We start from the raw sequence: 17,505 nt of genomic DNA on the forward strand, positions 1-17,505 counted from the left end.
TTACGGTCGACCTGAAGTTACCTAAGAATGATTGGTTGTTACTTCAGACCACTGTAGTGAAAGTTTATTAGCTGCTTTACTCAGTGACAGGAGTCTCATAAATGTGACCTTGAGGAAATGGTGATTTATTATTAAATTTAGTACTGTTTATTTCTGGCAAAAATAGGTCGATCAAAACTTTTTTTTTTCTTTTTTTAATGGCTAAATTTTACAAAACAACATGACTACAGTACTTCTATCTCATATCAAGTGATATATATTATGATATGAAATAACATAAATAATAGAATCTAAATATCTGGTTTTATAAAATCTGAGAGGATTAGCAGTTAATATTGCTTATTATTATTACATAGCAAATATTGCTAAATAGGAAGCCTTGAACTTTTCAAACATGCTGCCTGCCTACTTCCTTTTCATTTCTGCCAATGACTTTGTTTTTTCCCTTTTGGCCTATATCAGAAGTATAGGCATTTATAAAAACTGAAGACAGGGGCACCTGGCTGACTCAGTTGTTAGAGCATGTGACTGTTGATTCCAGCATCCTGGGTTCAACCCCCCATATTGGGTGTAGAAATTGCCTTAAAAATTTTTTTAAAGGACATCTCGTTGGCTCAGTCAGTAGCACATGTGACTCTTGATCTCAGGGTTGTAAGTTTGAGCCCCTACATTGGGTGTAGAGATTACTTAAAAATAAAAACTTAGGGGTGCCTGGGTGGCTCAGTCAGTTAAGCGGCCGACTTCGGCTCAGGTCATGATCTCGCGGTCCGGGAGTTCAAGCCCCTTGTCGGGCTCTGTGCTGACAGCTCAGAGCCTGAAGCCTGTTTCAGATTCTGTGTCTCCCTCTCTCTGACCCTCCCCTGTTCATGCTCTGTCTCTCCCTGTCTCAAAAATAAATAAAAATGTTAAAAAAAAAAATTAAAAATAAAATCGTAAAAAGAAATGAAGAGATAAGTTGGTATAGCTAATGAAGCATGGTGTAGATTTCATAATGTTGAGTGGATGAGACTTTGAAAGGCCAAATAATAGAAAGTGACTGTATTGATGTTTAAAATTTGTTGTTTTTGTAAAAACTTGCTAATGAGAATAAAACAAATGACAACTTTATTTATTTACACAGTGTTCAAAGAGTTACTTAGTAGGACTGAACAAGAAAAATATGGAGTTCCTCATATTCCTAAAATTGCTGAAAAAAAAAGTAATCGCCATTCAATCCAGGATGTACCAGGAGATATCGAACAGACATCACAGGAGAAAGGAAATAAGAAAATAAAAGCAAATACTGTTTCAGGTGGAAGAAACAAAATCAGGAAAATTTTGGATAAAACACGGTTTAGTATCCTGCCTCCAAAACTGTTCAGGTAGGTACAATCATCTCAGTAATGTAGACATTTTCCTGTTGACTCTAAAGTTTTTATTTGGGGGAAGGGAATTTGGGGTCAATTTGTTTTTTATACAACTAACGCATTATAAAATCTTCAAGTAAACCATAAATAAGAAAATCTTAGTATCTTTCCATCATTTCCATGAAATTACCACTACTAGAGTATATATTCTTCTAGTAGCTTTGTTTTGAATTTTAGGAAAGACTGACCATTTTATTTTACAAAATCTTTTCTTGTGTACTTTTTATCTAATTTAAGTCCTTTGGACATCTTTTTTCTTTTTTTTTCAGTTTATTTATTTTGAGAGAGACAGCGACAGTGTGAGTGGGGGAGGGCAGAGAGAGAGGGAGGGAGAGAACACTAAGCAGGTTCTGCCTTGGCAGTGGGGCTCGAACTCACTGAACTGTGAGATCATGATCAGAGCCAAAACCAAGAGTCAGATGCTTAACCGACTGAGCCACCCAAGTGCTCCCAAATTTGAACATCTTAAAACTTGAGGATAAATTTGCGGATGCTAGTTTTTTTGTCTTCTAAATCATCTTTCTCTTATTGCACTATTTATTCCTTCCTGAATTCTAAAGCTGACCTTTTTAGTCAAATCTACTTGTTTCTAAAATGAGATGTCACCAAAACTGAAGGAAAGTTTGTGATTTGAAATGTAATTTGAGGTCTGTAAAGTACTTAAGAAAATCATTTCACTGAAGTGGATGGGAATGGGTGTAGTATATATTATATCTGTATATTTTACATTATCTACTTCATAAAGCAATCACAGAAGTGTTAATCCAGCTCAGTACCTAGCACATCAGTAGGCACTCAGTATTTGTTGAATAAATTAACACAGTGAATTAAGTAAAAGAAAGAGAAGAGAAGAAAAAAAAATAAAAGGAAGAAAACGTTTAAGCAAAACATAATCAAATATTTGTTTAGTTCCTTATAGTTCCCAGCACTATGCTCTGTGGTTTTGAGAGCTGAAAACAGGTAGTTACTACTTTTAAGGAATTGGTATCAGGAACCCTTTATTCTCTACATGCTTATACACAAGGCACAGACAGTGTTCAAATATAGAAATGTAGGAAGATTAATAGAGCAAGTTTCTTGTCCTCTAAGAGTTGGTAATCTAAAAAGGGAAAGCAGACAAATGGTGCATTACAGGGTGATAAATGTTTTGATGTGCACAAAGACAGGAACAAGTTTGGTAGGTTATATAGACTCTGGGTATACATGTAGAGATGAAGCAGGAGAGATAGGGAAGAGCTGAGTTATGAAAGACTTTGAATATTATACTAAAGTGATGGACTTCATCGTGTCATAGCAGGAAGTGATAGAAGCTCTGTTAGTTGTATTTGGTGTATTGGGGTTGACAGTATAGCACATTGTCGTTGTAATAATGACACTAATTAGGGGACAACTTGGAAGTAGGTAAATGTCAACTCTCAGCTTTTATAGTGTTCAAGATCTCAGAGATTGCCTGATCTCAACATGCTTTTCTTCTTGAGTTCTTACTTTCAATCAGGTAACACATTTGTTCTTCATTTAATTTGGGGCTCACAGAGAATTAAAGCATCTTGAGCTCTGTGTTTATTGTCACTCATTTCTTTCTTAATGACTGCTCTCCTAGAGGCAAGCAGATTGTAAAAATCCTAACTTTAAAGTAGCAAAATTCTTTTAATATTGAGCATACTGTCATATGACAGCAGGGCAGCAAACACTATAAGAGAAGTCTTATTCTCATAAATGGGAGGTAAGGAGAATATGAGAGGGACTAGCCTACATTGTAAAGATGGGAGGCAGTTTTGGATGACTGGAATTGTGCATGACAGCACTGGGGAAAAGGGAAATGAGTGGAGGACCAAAAAGAAAAAGAGTTTGTAAAGGGAATTCTTAGGAGGTATTACCCCGAGTTCCATTTCTAGAAACCCTGGTGGATTTGATCTAGAATAAATGTATCCTTTAACTGTTTTTCATTTTGAACAGAGGCATAATTGTGACATGTGTTGTCTAGAACCATAGGACAGTGATTGTATTGGACTTCAGCTTGTTAGTGTCAGATTCCAAGTAGCTATGTTCAAGTTTCAGGCAGCTAAATCAGTCTGTCATCTCCATAGGATCTCCTTCAGGGAGTGGGAATTGGTTTCACCTCTTGGATTCTATCTTTGCTTATAGTAGGCATGGAAAGGAAGGTGGCCAGGAACAATCGTTTGAGTGTTTTCAAGCCTTATTTCTTTGTATTGGTACGTCTCAAAATGAAATATTTTGTAGAAGTAGTTAACTCAGAAGGGAATTGTTTTTTCTTTTAGTAGTTAGCAAGTATTTATTGAGTCTGTTTTGCCAGTCGGAGGCTGTTCACTGTGAATGCTAACATTAGTAAAATACTGTACATCAGGTGTTAATATTAAACTGGCTCTCTCTTCTAAACATGTTTCAGTGAAGTAAAATGCCAATAATTTCAGCCATATAAATACCAGAAAAAATATGTTATTTTAGTAGAAATCATAAAGGTTTTCATTGGAGCCTTTTTTTTTTTTTTTTTTTTTTTTTGCAGAGAACTGATTTGTCAGACTGGTCACTTTGCAGTTTTGAGAATGAATGTGTGTCCTGTTTCTTGGCACTTAATCATTACAAATGAATTCAGGGGATTTTTAATAGGTACACAATAAAATCACTGAAACTTCAATAGAAAAATAGGCAAAGAATGTTGAGTCACATACTCTACATCCACAATAATCAAGGACACAAAATTTATTTTAAAAACGGTGTATCATTTGTTTTATCACAGATTGACAGGAGAATAATCAGGGCCTGAATTGATAACATAAGACAAATAATAAGCTCAAACTGCTGTAGAAATATGAAATTATGGGGTACGTGAGTGGCTCAGTCAGTTGAGCGTCTGACTCTTGATTTCAGCTCAGGTCACTACCTCATGGTTCTTGAGTTCGAGCCCCATGTTGGGCACTGTGCTGACAGTGTGGAGCCTGCTTGAGATCCTCTCTCTCTCTCTCTCTCTCTCTCTCTCTCTCTCTGCCCCTCCCTTGCTCCCTCTCTCTCTCAAAAATAACTATTAAAAAAAAAAATAGGAAATGACAACCTTTCTATCAAGTATTCGGGCATTTTTAAAAAATGTTTTATTTATTTATTTTGAGTGAGAAAGAGTGTGTGCAAGCTGGGGAAGGGGCCGAGAGAGAATCCCAAACTGGCTCCTGGCTGTCAGCTTGGAGCTGGATCTGGGGCTTATTCCACGAACTGGCAATCATGACCTGAACCAAAATCAAGAGTTGGAGGCTTAACCAGCTGAGCCACCCAGGTTTCCCTGGGCATTTTTTGATTAAGAGTTTTAAAAATGTTTATACCTTTGATTCAACAATTCCATTTCTAGTAATAAATTGATGAAGATTTATATACAGATATTCTTAGTAGTATTACCTATAATGAAACAAAATTGGAAATACCCTAGAAGTCCAGCTACAGGGGATTGGTTAATTAGATTGTAATGTATACTGTAAAAATAACTAAAAAGGAAAACTGTTGGTTGTGGTTTTGTGTAGGGTGTGGTTTTATAGGTAATTGTTTTCTTGTTCACTATATTGTTTTTAATTTTCTACTTTGAATATTTTTTAAGTGAGAAATAATTTTGATGAGTCTAATTCCACAATTCTGAACATATGTGTGTCAAGGCTCTTTGAAAAAGGCTCTTGGTCTCTGCCTTTGTAGCACTCACTTCTCTAAGAATTGTCCTCGAAATACTACAAGAAAGAGTATGTGTATCTGTGAGACAAAGAATATTAAAATAAGGAAGGAACAAATAGTTGAAATTAAGAATAGATAATTCCCCAAATCCCTAACCATGACATAATTTTAAAATGAAAGAATTCTCCTGAACATTAGAAGTAGAAAAATAGTTACTAATTTCCAATAACATCAGTGGAAAAAAAGCAAATCTGATGTCCTATTTTTTAAAATCATTCAGCCTTTATTTTTTTTTAATCACAAATTGCTTATATAACAGCTTAATATTATTCTTTGTAACACAGTCCCAGAAGTAGACTGTCTTGTTTGCTTATCAGAAATTATTTTTTCTCACCTTTTTTTTTTTTTTTGTCAGCATACTTTGTTTGCTTTTAACATTGGGATTATTTTTTATTAGCATTACAGGTGTTTATGTAGCCTTCTTAGTTTCATAATGTGAAACTAAAATATACTTTTATTCTAAGTAAAGTTAGTGTTGGGGAGTTACTGAGGAATTTTTTAAAAGTATGTTGTTTCTGTTACTGCATCATCTTCTCAGGAGACTGTTTTGGTAAGAAATGATGTAATTACTATATTTGCAAACGGGCTTTATCAATTCAGCTTCCAAACAAGCATGGATATTTTGCCAATTAGATACTGTTTCATTCGTGTCATAGCATGGGTTGTACATAATAACATTAGTATAGTTTTCATTTATACATGCTCACACCTTAATTACCATGAATTTGTAACCAGCTTTACATTAATATATCTCTACAGTGTCCTGTCTTTGATTATTAAAAAGCAGAGGTAATGTTAAATAACATCAGTAAAAGAGATAAGGACTTTTAGTGTTTCATACACTTTCCTTAGTCTTATAGTGAATTCCATCTTACTGTAACTTAAGGCAGCCAGTTCCCTTTAGTAGAATATTATAACTTTTTAACACAATTACATTTGATTCTACTGTTATTATTAATGGGACCAGCTAACTTCTTTTAACAGTTTGTTTCTTTGGATTTAATTACTTGACCGTCTGTGTCCAAAAATTGGCAGATATGTTTTCAAAAATCAATTAAATTAGAAAGCCTGTTAAAATTTTAAAATGTACTTTCTAGTTTTGTACTGTTCTGTTTTAATTTCAGTAAAAGTAATTCACTGTCTTCTTAAAAATTGGAATTGTTTTTTCCTCTGAGCCAAAATGTTCATCCACATTACCTCATTTAATCTTTACAGTAGTCCTGGGGGAGAGAGAGTTATATTTTTAGATGGGGAAACCAAGGTCCAGAAACAAATTTCCCTGAGGTCATGTAGCTAATTATCCAGGTTATGCATAGCTGGCTCTTGAAACACTTTTGCTCTCTTCCGTGTCTTCATGCTTTTCCCTAACTCCTCCGCAGTCTTGCTTGTCCTAGCTCTGTCTTCCTTGTCTGGCTACTAGCAGCAGCTCTTTAGCTGTTTATTTAACCATCCTCCACACTTCATCTTGCATAGTTGCCTTATCTGCCTAAGTCCTGTGTTTGACTCTTCTAACATTCTGGATGTATCCCATACCATTCATTTAATGCATTCCATGATAATAGGTAAGTATTCTGTGATACCTCTATATGTGTAACAAGTATTGGGTAGAATACTACATTGAGTAAAACATAGATAAGAATTAATGTTAACCTAAGAATTGGTTTAACTCTTAGAAACAAGTGGTGTTTTGATCATTGATGCTGATGGAAATCTTTTTCATTGCTGTCCTTTATATAGGACTGTTTCATTTATCCTTTGTTTTATAGAACTTTTGGGGGTATCTAAAACTTAAGTAACAGAGTTATATTTCTTTTGATTTTTTTCTCTTCAGTGGATTTAGAGTTGCCTCTGTAACACCTTTAAAGTATTTTAAGAGTGCTTTATTTGCTTACATATGGCCATTTGATTGATATTTTTTAAAACTTTAAAGGGAATTAACTTTAGATGGTTCGCTTTCTTTTGTAGTTTTGATGTTCTCCTCTAGGAAGTAGCCAAGTAATTAGACTTGAGACATCACACAAGAAATAATGTGTCCTCAAATAAACTTCAGAGACTATAAAATTCTTTTTCCTTTATATTGATTTCTGGCCCTCTTCTTTCTTCTTCGTACTTGTCACATATACCCATTGTTTTCTGTTTGCCATCTTCCTCTTATCTTTTCCCAGTTATCACTGGTTTGGGCAGTTCTCCGGTTGTTCATATGTTTAAAGACCTCTCTTACTTTGTCACTCGGATATGGTCCCTTTGTTTTCTGCAGCCTGCCATTTTTTGGTTTGGGTTTAGACCCAGCTGCATCCTTTGCCTAAAAGGTCACCATCCACTGTGTTGTGAGTGTGAACCTTGTTGGGGTGTGGTTGTGCCTTGTTGGATACATATATTAGTGTCTACTGAAACTGGCCAATCTTTAAAGGCTCCCAACACACCCAGATTTAATTTCTTTACCAAACCAACAGAAACTCAATGTGACTATTTCTTTATGATGCATTATGAAGTACACCTTTATGATATAGTAGTATTTCTTAGGTTTAACTTGCTTAAAATTTATTTATCCTAAAAATTTAACTTATAAGTGTATTCATTATTATAGTTGTCCTATTTTTAAATTGCTGTAATATATAATTTTTTAAATCACCACTCTGAATTGGTTCCATTATGCCTTAGTGTACAGACAGCAGAAACATTTACCATTAAGAATTCTCAATTACTTTAAAGTGATGTATGACATTTTTTTCAAGTGATGGAGGCCTGAGCCAGTCACAAGATGACAGCATTGTGGGAACAAGACACTGCAGGCACAGTCTGGCTATAATGCCTATTCCTGGAACACTCTCTTCCAGCAGCCCTGATCTCCTGCAGCCTACCACCAGCATGTTGGATTTTTCTAATCCTTCAGGTAATTTTTGTTTGTGATTTTATATAGCCGTATTGATTCCAAAGTGACAAATTAGATGGTTGAGACTTGTGTATCAAATAGATTTGCTTGCTTCCCTCTTCTCTTATCTCAAGGTTATGACTCACTGCAGAACTCCAAACACAACATTCATTTTGTCTTTTTGCGTAAGCTTGAGCAGTACTTGCTCCAATATAAAATAGTACATAGGAAAGAGATTACATTTAAGTATCTTTTGGTAACCCTTATCAGAACAGTGGAAAGAAAGCAAGGATGCTGCTTCTCAGCCAAGAAATAAGTTATCCATGGTGTGGAAAAGGATAAGGGAAATTTTTTCAGTCTTGGTGGCCTCACTTCTCTTCCTTTGTGAGGTACTGAAATGTGTTAGTAATTTTCTGGAAACTTTTTTCCCCAGCACCTGAAGCTAAAATTGTTTTATTGTCATGTATTGTTAATTAGATATACTATAGCATCTTTTCATTAGTGCTTAAATTTTGGTTTTAGGTGTAAACATCATGTGGGACATCAAGTTTATTTTTATGCATCAGTTCGTGCCCAAAGACAAAAATTGTTATTTAACTGTATAATGTAAAATTTCATTACAGGGAAGAAAAACTTGAAAAATTACTTATGTATCCATCACTTGAAAGGATTTGGGATGGCTTTCAATAAAAGACACATACAGTTAAAACCAAGATGTATAATTAGGTCCAAGGAGAAGAAAGAAAAAAAAATAAATAGATCTACAAAGATTGGTGTAGTTGTGATTCAACTTCAGTTTTAATGCTGAAGGCCCTAACAGCTAGTATAAGAAAGGAAGGAAGCTTGATGACATGAATCTCATTATTAGAAAGGAGGGAATATATAATAAGTGTAGTAGTAAAGTTTCTGTTTTATTATAGCAACTTGAATAAAAACTCAACGTACCACAGTTTAGTGACATTCATTCTGTACATTGTTATTTGGGTCTTTAAAAATTTCATTTGCCTCTTAACTGTTGGAGGGTACAAAACTCACTAATCTGTCTTCAACACATCCTCCTCTCTACCTGTCTACCAGTGTTCTTTCTAGATCACAAATTTTAATGAGTTGTTACTCTGCTTAGGAATTCTTAATGATTTCTGAATTAGTGAAGGTTCAGTCATGAGATAGAAACCACTCCAGATATTTAATCAGAATTTAATACAAGAAATTGTTGCCAATTAACTGTTTACCTAAAATGGTAAAGAAGTAAGCACTAAGGTATCACAGAGGCAGGAAAACTGCAAAGTGGATTCATCTTCTGGTACATGAAAGAAATGCCACCACAGGGTGAAGATGTGTTGCTGGGGTAGTACAGGAAGAAAAATCCCACAAGAAAAAACATAAAGCAGGAAGTGTTTTCTTCCTCTAACCTTACAGTTGCTTTTGGTGCCCTTTTTGGCATAACCTAAGAAGGGACCAGTTGGCAAGAATGTGGTTCGCAGAATCTCAGCCCCATCGTGACAAGGCAGAGTGAATCTGTAACCTTGCAACAATAACATAGTAACTGTCAGTGTTCACTTTACACAGCATGATTGTAAACCCCCCTTTTAGCCTTCTGTCCTGCCAGTCTCCCTACTCTGACATTCTCTCTCTTTGCCACATATCTTCACAAGTGTGATTTCTTTGCCCGTGCTGTTTTGCCACCTGTCAAGTTCTCTCCCTGCATATCCGGTGAACTTTCTCTTATTCCATGATGCTGAGCTCAAATGTTACATTCTCTGGGAAGGCCATCCCTCCTTTCTGAGAAATCTTTAACGCATTTTCATTGTCTATTCTTACATTGCTTTCAAGTAGGAGCTTGGGAATTTATTTTCATGTCTCTATGTGTGTCCCACAGCAATGCCTCTTACTTATACTACATTCACAAATAAAATATTTTTAAACTACCAAAACACAAACTAAGTATGCATACTTTCATAAGCTGCGTTTTTAAGGACAGATGGTTTCTAAATTAAGTGATTTTTATGGCTTTGTTTTTTGTCATTGGCATATCTAGAGGTGGGGGTGAGGAACATAAGGGATGGTTGTAGGGAGAGAGGACTAAGAGAGCAGTCAGCTGGGGAGTTAGCTGGGGGAACCAAAAGAAGAGGTTGAAATTACTAAAATTTAGAAACTGTAAGCCCCTCATTGCACTGAAATTTGAAGAGAAGGTGCTACTTGGTTTGATTGCATAGTTCACTCATTGAAAACATGTTGAAAGAGCCAAAGATGCTTTGATAAAATCTATATTGAGAGGTCAGTCTGCAAAGCTCAGTCTGCAGTCTGTGTCCATACCAGCAATATAAATGAACACATATGGGGCACCTTGGTGGCTCACTCAGTTAAGCATCTGCTTCATGATTTCAGCTCAGGTCATGATCTCACTGTCATGAGATCCAGCCCCACGTAGGGCTCCTCGCTGACCTCGCAGAGCCTACTTAGGATTCTCTCTCTCTCTCTCTCTCTCTCTCTCTCTCTCTCTGCCCCTCCGCCACTCTCTCTCAAAAAAATTTTTTTAATTACAAAAAAAAAGAATACATACAGGTATTTAACTTATAAGTTGTATTTTTTAAACCCCAAAATGTATAACTTTATGAAAACGCTTTTATGGTGCTGTTTATATTTGTTGAATAAAATACTCCTTAGCAATTAATTTTCAAATTCAGTTCCTTAAGTTCTGCATGACAGCACTGAATTTTAGGATAGCTGTGTACATCACATGTGTGTATTGTAGTACATGTGTGACATTGGCCAAGTCTGATTAACTTACTGTTGATTTCAGTGTGTTTATGCTGCTTGTTTAATTGTTTTTAGCAAGTTGGGTGAAAGCTACAGAACTGTTAATAGTTTGCTTTTGATTGCTGACTGTTCTGTGATTTTGCTTTGTTTTTGCTGCCTACAGCTGTTGGTTTTTACTGTAAGTATCTTGAAAACTGTGGTATTCCATTACTTAACGTTTCTGTGTAGTGTTTTATTATTTTTAAAAAGTCCCATGATACAGAATTGAATAAAGTAGGAACCAGAACTTTTCTACCCACTGATAAGCTTGCCAGTGTAGACTGGTGTGTATTCTTTTCATCATTTTCTTTGAATACATATATTTTTGGTTATAGAATCAGTATACATGCTGCTCTATAACTTGGAAACTTGTAGGGGGAATTTTTGACCTAATGTTCGATGAGACCTAAAACAACTCAACAGTGTGGCCAAGGATTGTAAAACTGGAATTTTTCTTTTTTTCTCGAGTGTGCATATGGAACTTTTTGCTTACCTCTTTTTCATTTAATAGCACAAACTTTTTATTTGATTTCTTTAATACTTAGTAAACTTTCAGATTCAGCATTACATGTCTGAGTTATTTTAACTAATTTTTTATTTTAAAGGAACATAAAGTTTTTGAAAAATCAAATTGCAGAGAAAGGATAGAATATAAGTCTCCACTCCCCAGAATTAACAATTGTTCATTGATTCATATATCCTTCCAGAAATTTGAGTGCACATAAAATGTGTTCACATTCTCTGCACCCCAAATGATACACTGTACTTTCCTTCTCCTTACCCATCTCACCTGGCAATATACCTTGAATACTTTCCTGTTTCAGAATGTGTTGTTCTACCACAGTTTTTTTAACAGCTGTTGGCATTTCATTTAACCAGTCCCCTTTTGGTGGACATTTACAGTGTTGACTAAGTCTCTGTGTTTATGTATCTTTACATTTTATGTTTGCATTATTATTATATTTCAAATTTTTGTCATGTTTTGTGGAGATTTGTTTTCTCTGTTTTATATATATATATATATTTTTTTTTTCTGTGTATGTGTACAAAATATCATCTATTTTGCCTCCTGTCCAGCAAAACTTAAAATGTTTACTGCCTTGCCCTTCATAGAACAAAAGTGCCAATTCTTGATCTATATATACCATTATACAACTATCTTGTGTTTTCGTAGTGAAACTCTTCATTATATAGATTTTCTTTCCTTGAACCACCACTTATTCTCTCAAGTATGAGCAGAGACTTTGTCCCATCTTATTTATTATTGTATCTTCATCATATGGAACACGGTTGACACATAACAGGCACTCCCTAAATATTTATTCACCATTTAGCAACTTAAAGTAAAATCAAAATGGGACACCTGGGTGGCTCAGTCGGTTAAGGTTCCAGCTGCAGCTCAGGTCATGATCTTGCATTTGGTGAGTTCAAGCCCCTTGTCATGCTCTCTGCACATAGCTCAGAGTCTGGAGCCTGCTTCAGATTCTTGGTCTCCCTTTCTGCTCTGCATGCACATTCTCTCTCTCTCTCTCTATCTCTCTCTCTCTCTCTCTCTTTCCCACTCAAAGTAAAAAATAAATAAATAAACATTAAAAACATAAGATAGAATCAAGAGGCAGCCTTTTGGTTTTATTTTATCATCTTCTTACCTAAAAAGGTCTCCCATTTTTACTCTAACATCAGGGTCAATACATGCTTCCCTCAAGTATCTTATTTTTTTATTTTATTCAGCAAGATTATAGTTAGCATTCTAGAAATTTTGCCTTTGGGTTGAAAGGCCAGATATTGGAGATTGCTTTTCTTAAATTTATTTACCTATTACGTAAGATTTTTTTTTTTAATGAACTATGAATCTTAAGACTAATAAATGCTGTCATCCACCAAGAGTCTTTTTAAATGTGTTTTCTCCTTACGGGGTTATATTTTTATATGCATTCTAATTTCATGCCTAAAATTTGAAATAATTAGATCATTTTTCTTGATTGAAATTTATTCTGACCTCATGTCTGCCATTCATCTGATCATTAACATTGGAATATCTGCCATGTTTAAGTATTAGGTTTGACATCTGTGATGTCCCGCTGACAGCAAACATGTTGATGAAGAGTATGGATATTTTATATCTGTAACAACTCTAAAAGAGAAAAATAGGTTTACTCTGACAATGATAGCAATGCAAAGAAATGTCTTCCTCTAATCCTTTTCCAGGTAACTTTCTAGGTTGGCATTTACTACCTTGGCAAATTTATCAGGGTTTGGGTAATGGGCTGCCCTCCAGATAATCCCTTTTATGGTTCTATTCTAGAGGTACCCATTCATAATGCCAGATCCCTTTTGTGTGATTATGTCACAGTTTGGCCTTCACATGGGAAACAAATCACTTTTAAGAGAGTATGACTTTTTTTTTTTTTAACTGTTTAGCAAGATACACAACTCTGAGTTCCTTCCCAGAAGATGTTAATAGTATGTTGGAAACAAAAGAAGAAAAAATGAAATGTGTGCAAATTCCCACCCTCTCTTTGTGAATAAATTTCCCTAGAGAAATTAAAGTGATCAGAGCATCTCCCCCTTACCTCAGGGTAAGCCAGTCCTGCGGGCTGAAAGCTCAGTCTCCAAAGACCTAGTAAGCTGATCCAATTCTAGAGCCCCAGACAACTGAGGCCTACTTTTGTGAAGAGGATAGGAATGGGGATAATGAAACCCTTTTGTTCACTGTCTTTCTCTTAGCAAACTGCAGTTTCCATCTACTTGAAAATATTTTCTAGCCACGGGTAGAGAAGCATCTCAATTTGGGTGGATCATAAAACACTCTAACCTTAAGCCTTGTAGGTTTACAAACCCGATGTCAGCAACACCTGAAGGATTGTCTTATTGCAAAGAAATAATGAACAAGAGGCTTTTGGTGACTCATATATTTGCATACATCAAGAAAGGCAGTTTGTTGCATCTATCTTATAAAAGAGACTTGACTGAATATATGAAGCTTTCTGCTTCCAACTTGGCAGTAGACCCAGAACATTTAGGACTCCTTTTTCCTGGAATTGTATGCATATATGTTCAGTTGAATCTTCCAGTCGGTCATGGAAATCTCTCTTTTTGTGCCATTAGCCTCAGAATGTTACCTTATTCTGTGAAATTATTTTCTGCCGCATCTCTTTAATTACTCTTTTCTTCCCTTTAAACAGAAGTATACTTCAGATGGCCTTAAGACAAATTTGTTAAGTTTTCTTTATCTCTTAGAGTTAATAATGCAATAAGATAGTGCTAGAGAAACCATATCTACTTGAGCCACCAAACTCGCTCAACCCAGTTACAGTCATTACCAAAAAAAACCCCACAAATAATGTATTTTTCTTAAGAAAAAAAAAGACAATTTTGGGGTACCTGGTTTGCTCAGTTGGTTAAGCGCCGACTTCAGCTCAGGTCATGATCTCACAGTTTGTGAGTTTGAGCCCCACATCGGGCTCTCTGCTCACAGCTCAGAACCTGGAGCCTGCTTCAGATTCTGTGTCTCCCTCTGTGTCTGCCCCTCCCCCACTCACACTCTGTCTCTCTCTCTCTCTTTCAAAAATGAATATTAGGAAAAAAATTTTTAAACAATTTTGTAACAATAATTTTAGGAAATTGGGAAATATTAATGATTAATTTTCAGATTATTTATGTTTATAATCAATATTCGGTAATATTAGGGGAAAATACACCATGTGTTCATGCTGTCAAATCACTTTTTACTTACACTGAATTATATTAAAAAGTAGCCCGGGGTCATCATATTGAACATGGTCTTGGAAGTTTTTGGCCAGTGCTGTGTAACAAAAATTTTTTAAAATAAGGTAGAATGAGGAGGATAATATCATTACTTATTTGTGCATATCATATGAACATTTATCTTGAGGTAAGATTTATCTGCTGATAGCAGAAATCACAAAGGTAAAGGGGTGCCTTTGTGGCTCAGTCGGTTGAGTGTCTGTTGATTTCAGTTCAGGTCATGATCCCAGAGTCATGGGAGTGAGTCATTTCTTGGGCTCTGCGCTGAGCATGGCTCCTGCTTGAGATTCTCTTTCTCCTCCTACCCATTTCACCCACTTGTCCTCTCTTTCTTCTTGTCTCAAAAATCAAAAAATTAAAAAGAAATGACAGTTTGAGATTTAACCGCATGAATATTTTAAATTTCCTGTTAAATATGAAAATAGGAAAACATGTGCCACTTTATAGTAGACTGAGCATTGTTATCTAGTATTGGCATAAATTCAGTAAGAAAGAGCATAAAGAATACCAAAAAGTATTTTTAAAAAGAAGGAATACTGGGGCGCCTGGGTGGCGCAGTCGGTTAAGCGTCCGACTTCAGCCAGGTCACGATCTCGCGGTCCGTGAGTTCGAGCCCCGCGTCAGGCTCTGGGCTGATGGCTCAGAGCCTGGAGCCTGTTTCCGATTCTGTGTCTTCCTCTCTCTCTGCCCCTCCCCCGTTCATGCTCTGTCTCTCTCTGTCCCCAAAATAAATAAACGTTGAAAAAAAAAATTTTTTTTAAAAAAAAAAGAAGGAATACTAAGAATGTAACTAAAATTGTTCTCTTTATATTCCAGGATGATAAAATATTATAGCCTTTTTGGAGAACACTTTGGCACTGTATTTCAAAAACCTTAAAAATAAGCATGTCCTTCCTTGAATTCAGCAATTCTCTCTCTCTCTTCTTCGTCTCCTCCCCCATCCCCCACCCTTTTTGGATTTTCTTTGAGGAAATAATCAGATTGCCTGCAAAGGTTTATCTACTAGGGAAGGGGCGGGGGGTATTATTCATCATAATGTCATTATAAAAGATATGCAACCTAATGTTTGTCATTAAAGGTTTGTATGGTGTAAAAATATAAAATACATATTATGGGGTTGCCTGGGTGGCTCATTGGGTTAAAGCATCTGACTCTTGATCTCACGGTTCATGAGTTCACATTCTGTATCAAGCTTTGCACTGATAGCACAGAGCCTGCCTGGAATTCACTCTCTCTACCCACCTCTCTACCCTTCTCCTGCTCACACAAATGCACACGATCACTCTCTCTCTCTCTCAAAAATAAGTAAACATTTTTTAGAAGAGAATTTTTTTTTTAATTTTTTTTAACGTTTATTTATTTTTGAGACAGAGACAGAGCATGAACGGGGGAGGGGCAGAGAGAGAGGGAGACACAGAATCGGAAGCAGGCTCCAGGCTCTGAGCCATCAGCCCAGAGCCCGACGCGGGGCTCGAACTCACGGACCGCAAGATCGTGACCTGAGCTGAAGTCAGCCGCTTAACCGACTGAGCCACCCAGGCGCCCAGTAAACATTTTTTAAAACATAAATATATCTTAAGGAGTCCTATGCCTCCATTAAAAACAGCTTATTATTTTGTATGTGTTTTTCTGTGAACATATATTAGTATTTCATCACCTGAGAAGGCTGATACATTCATTTATCAATAAATGCAACAGTGATTTCTGTTAACTTCCTAGAATAGAAATGTATGTATCACTGTTCAGAGGGAGCTTTTTGTTCTGAATTGCTTTTTGAAGAGTTTAATTGTCTTGAAAATAACAAGGCACACTTTTGTATTCATGTAGATATTCCTGATCAAGTTATAAGAGTTTTCAAAGCAGATCAACAAAGTTGCTACATTATCATCAGTAAAGACACTACAGCTAAAGAAGTTGTTTGTCATGCTGTTCATGAATTTGGTTTGACTGGTGCATCTGACACATATTCTCTCTGTGAAGTTTCTGTTACTCCTGAGGGTGTCATAAAACAGAGAAGACTTCCGGACCAGTTCTCCAAATTAGCTGATAGAATTCAGCTCAATGGAAGGTGAATGTGCTTATTAGTGAATGTATTTTGTTTCTAGATGTGTTTCTTTTTTTTAATGAACTATAATTAGCCTACAGTTATATTTATTTATTACATTTATTTATTTTATATTTATTACAGTTATATAATTAGCCTTAGTTTAAGGTGTACAGCATGTTTGACAGTTGTGTACAGTGTTCAGTGTTCTCCACGATGAGTGTAGTCACCGGACAATGTTGTCAGCCTGTTATTGGCTATATTTCCTCTGCTGTGTGTTTATCTCCATGAGCTATTTATTACATAACTGGAAGTTTTTAAATCTCTTAATCCCCCTTTATCTAGATGTGTTTTTGAAGATCATTGTAAAAACAGACATTTTAAGTAGAAACATCACGTCTTAAGGCCACTGAACACACTCTAAAATTAAAGTAGGATTTCTCTTTTTCAGCTTCCTTGTCTCCATAATTATGTAAATGGAATCTCAGAGTGTTAGCTCTCATAAAGACTACCTGAAAATGAGAGGAGAGAGAGGACAATTTGCTAAGCTATTTTAGCCCTCCTGCTGAAATAGTCTTAGAACCACTGATGTAGTCCAGTCCATTTTTTACAGAGGAAACCAAGTGATACATATCTTTATATGTATTTGACAATATATGTGTTAAATTATAAATTTGTTTTTAATGTGACTAAAATTTACGTGGGACAAAAGAAGGCATAATTCTTAAATGAGCTCCGAAAATTATTTGATCAACCAGAAGATTGTTTCTATAGTACATTTATTCTTTATGCTGGTGGTTTTCTCTGAGAATAATATGTTCTTTTTAGTGACCTTAGATTTACATGTAGAGTAAAATCGTTAGAAACCTTACAGAGATTGCCTGCCA

General features: G+C 35.7%; 1 protein-coding gene across 10 annotated transcripts in view; it reads left to right on the top strand.

Annotated features, from left to right (window-relative positions):
• Window positions 1–17,505, top strand: part of RAPGEF6 (Rap guanine nucleotide exchange factor 6) — a 196,630-nt gene that overhangs the window by 137,377 nt on the left and 41,748 nt on the right. For 6 of the 10 annotated variants that reach the window (XM_086704659.1, XM_025923607.2, XM_086704686.1 and 3 more), the window contains 4 exons: window positions 1,121–1,361; window positions 7,871–8,028; window positions 10,931–10,945; window positions 16,402–16,642. In XM_086704659.1, coding sequence (XP_086560785.1) covers window positions 1,121–1,361; window positions 7,871–8,028; window positions 10,931–10,945; window positions 16,402–16,642 — 655 coding nt within the window. The remainder of the gene's footprint in view (window positions 1–1,120; window positions 1,362–7,870; window positions 8,029–10,930; window positions 10,946–16,401; window positions 16,643–17,505) is intronic. The other 4 variants (XM_025923608.2, XM_025923604.2, XM_025923606.2 and 1 more) reach the window with 1 other exon arrangement.

The sequence above is a fragment of the Puma concolor genome, chromosome A1, assembly GCF_028749965.1.
Source record: "Puma concolor isolate L17-30 chromosome A1, mPumCon1.1.hap2, whole genome shotgun sequence".
Lineage (NCBI taxonomy): Eukaryota > Metazoa > Chordata > Mammalia > Carnivora > Felidae > Puma > Puma concolor.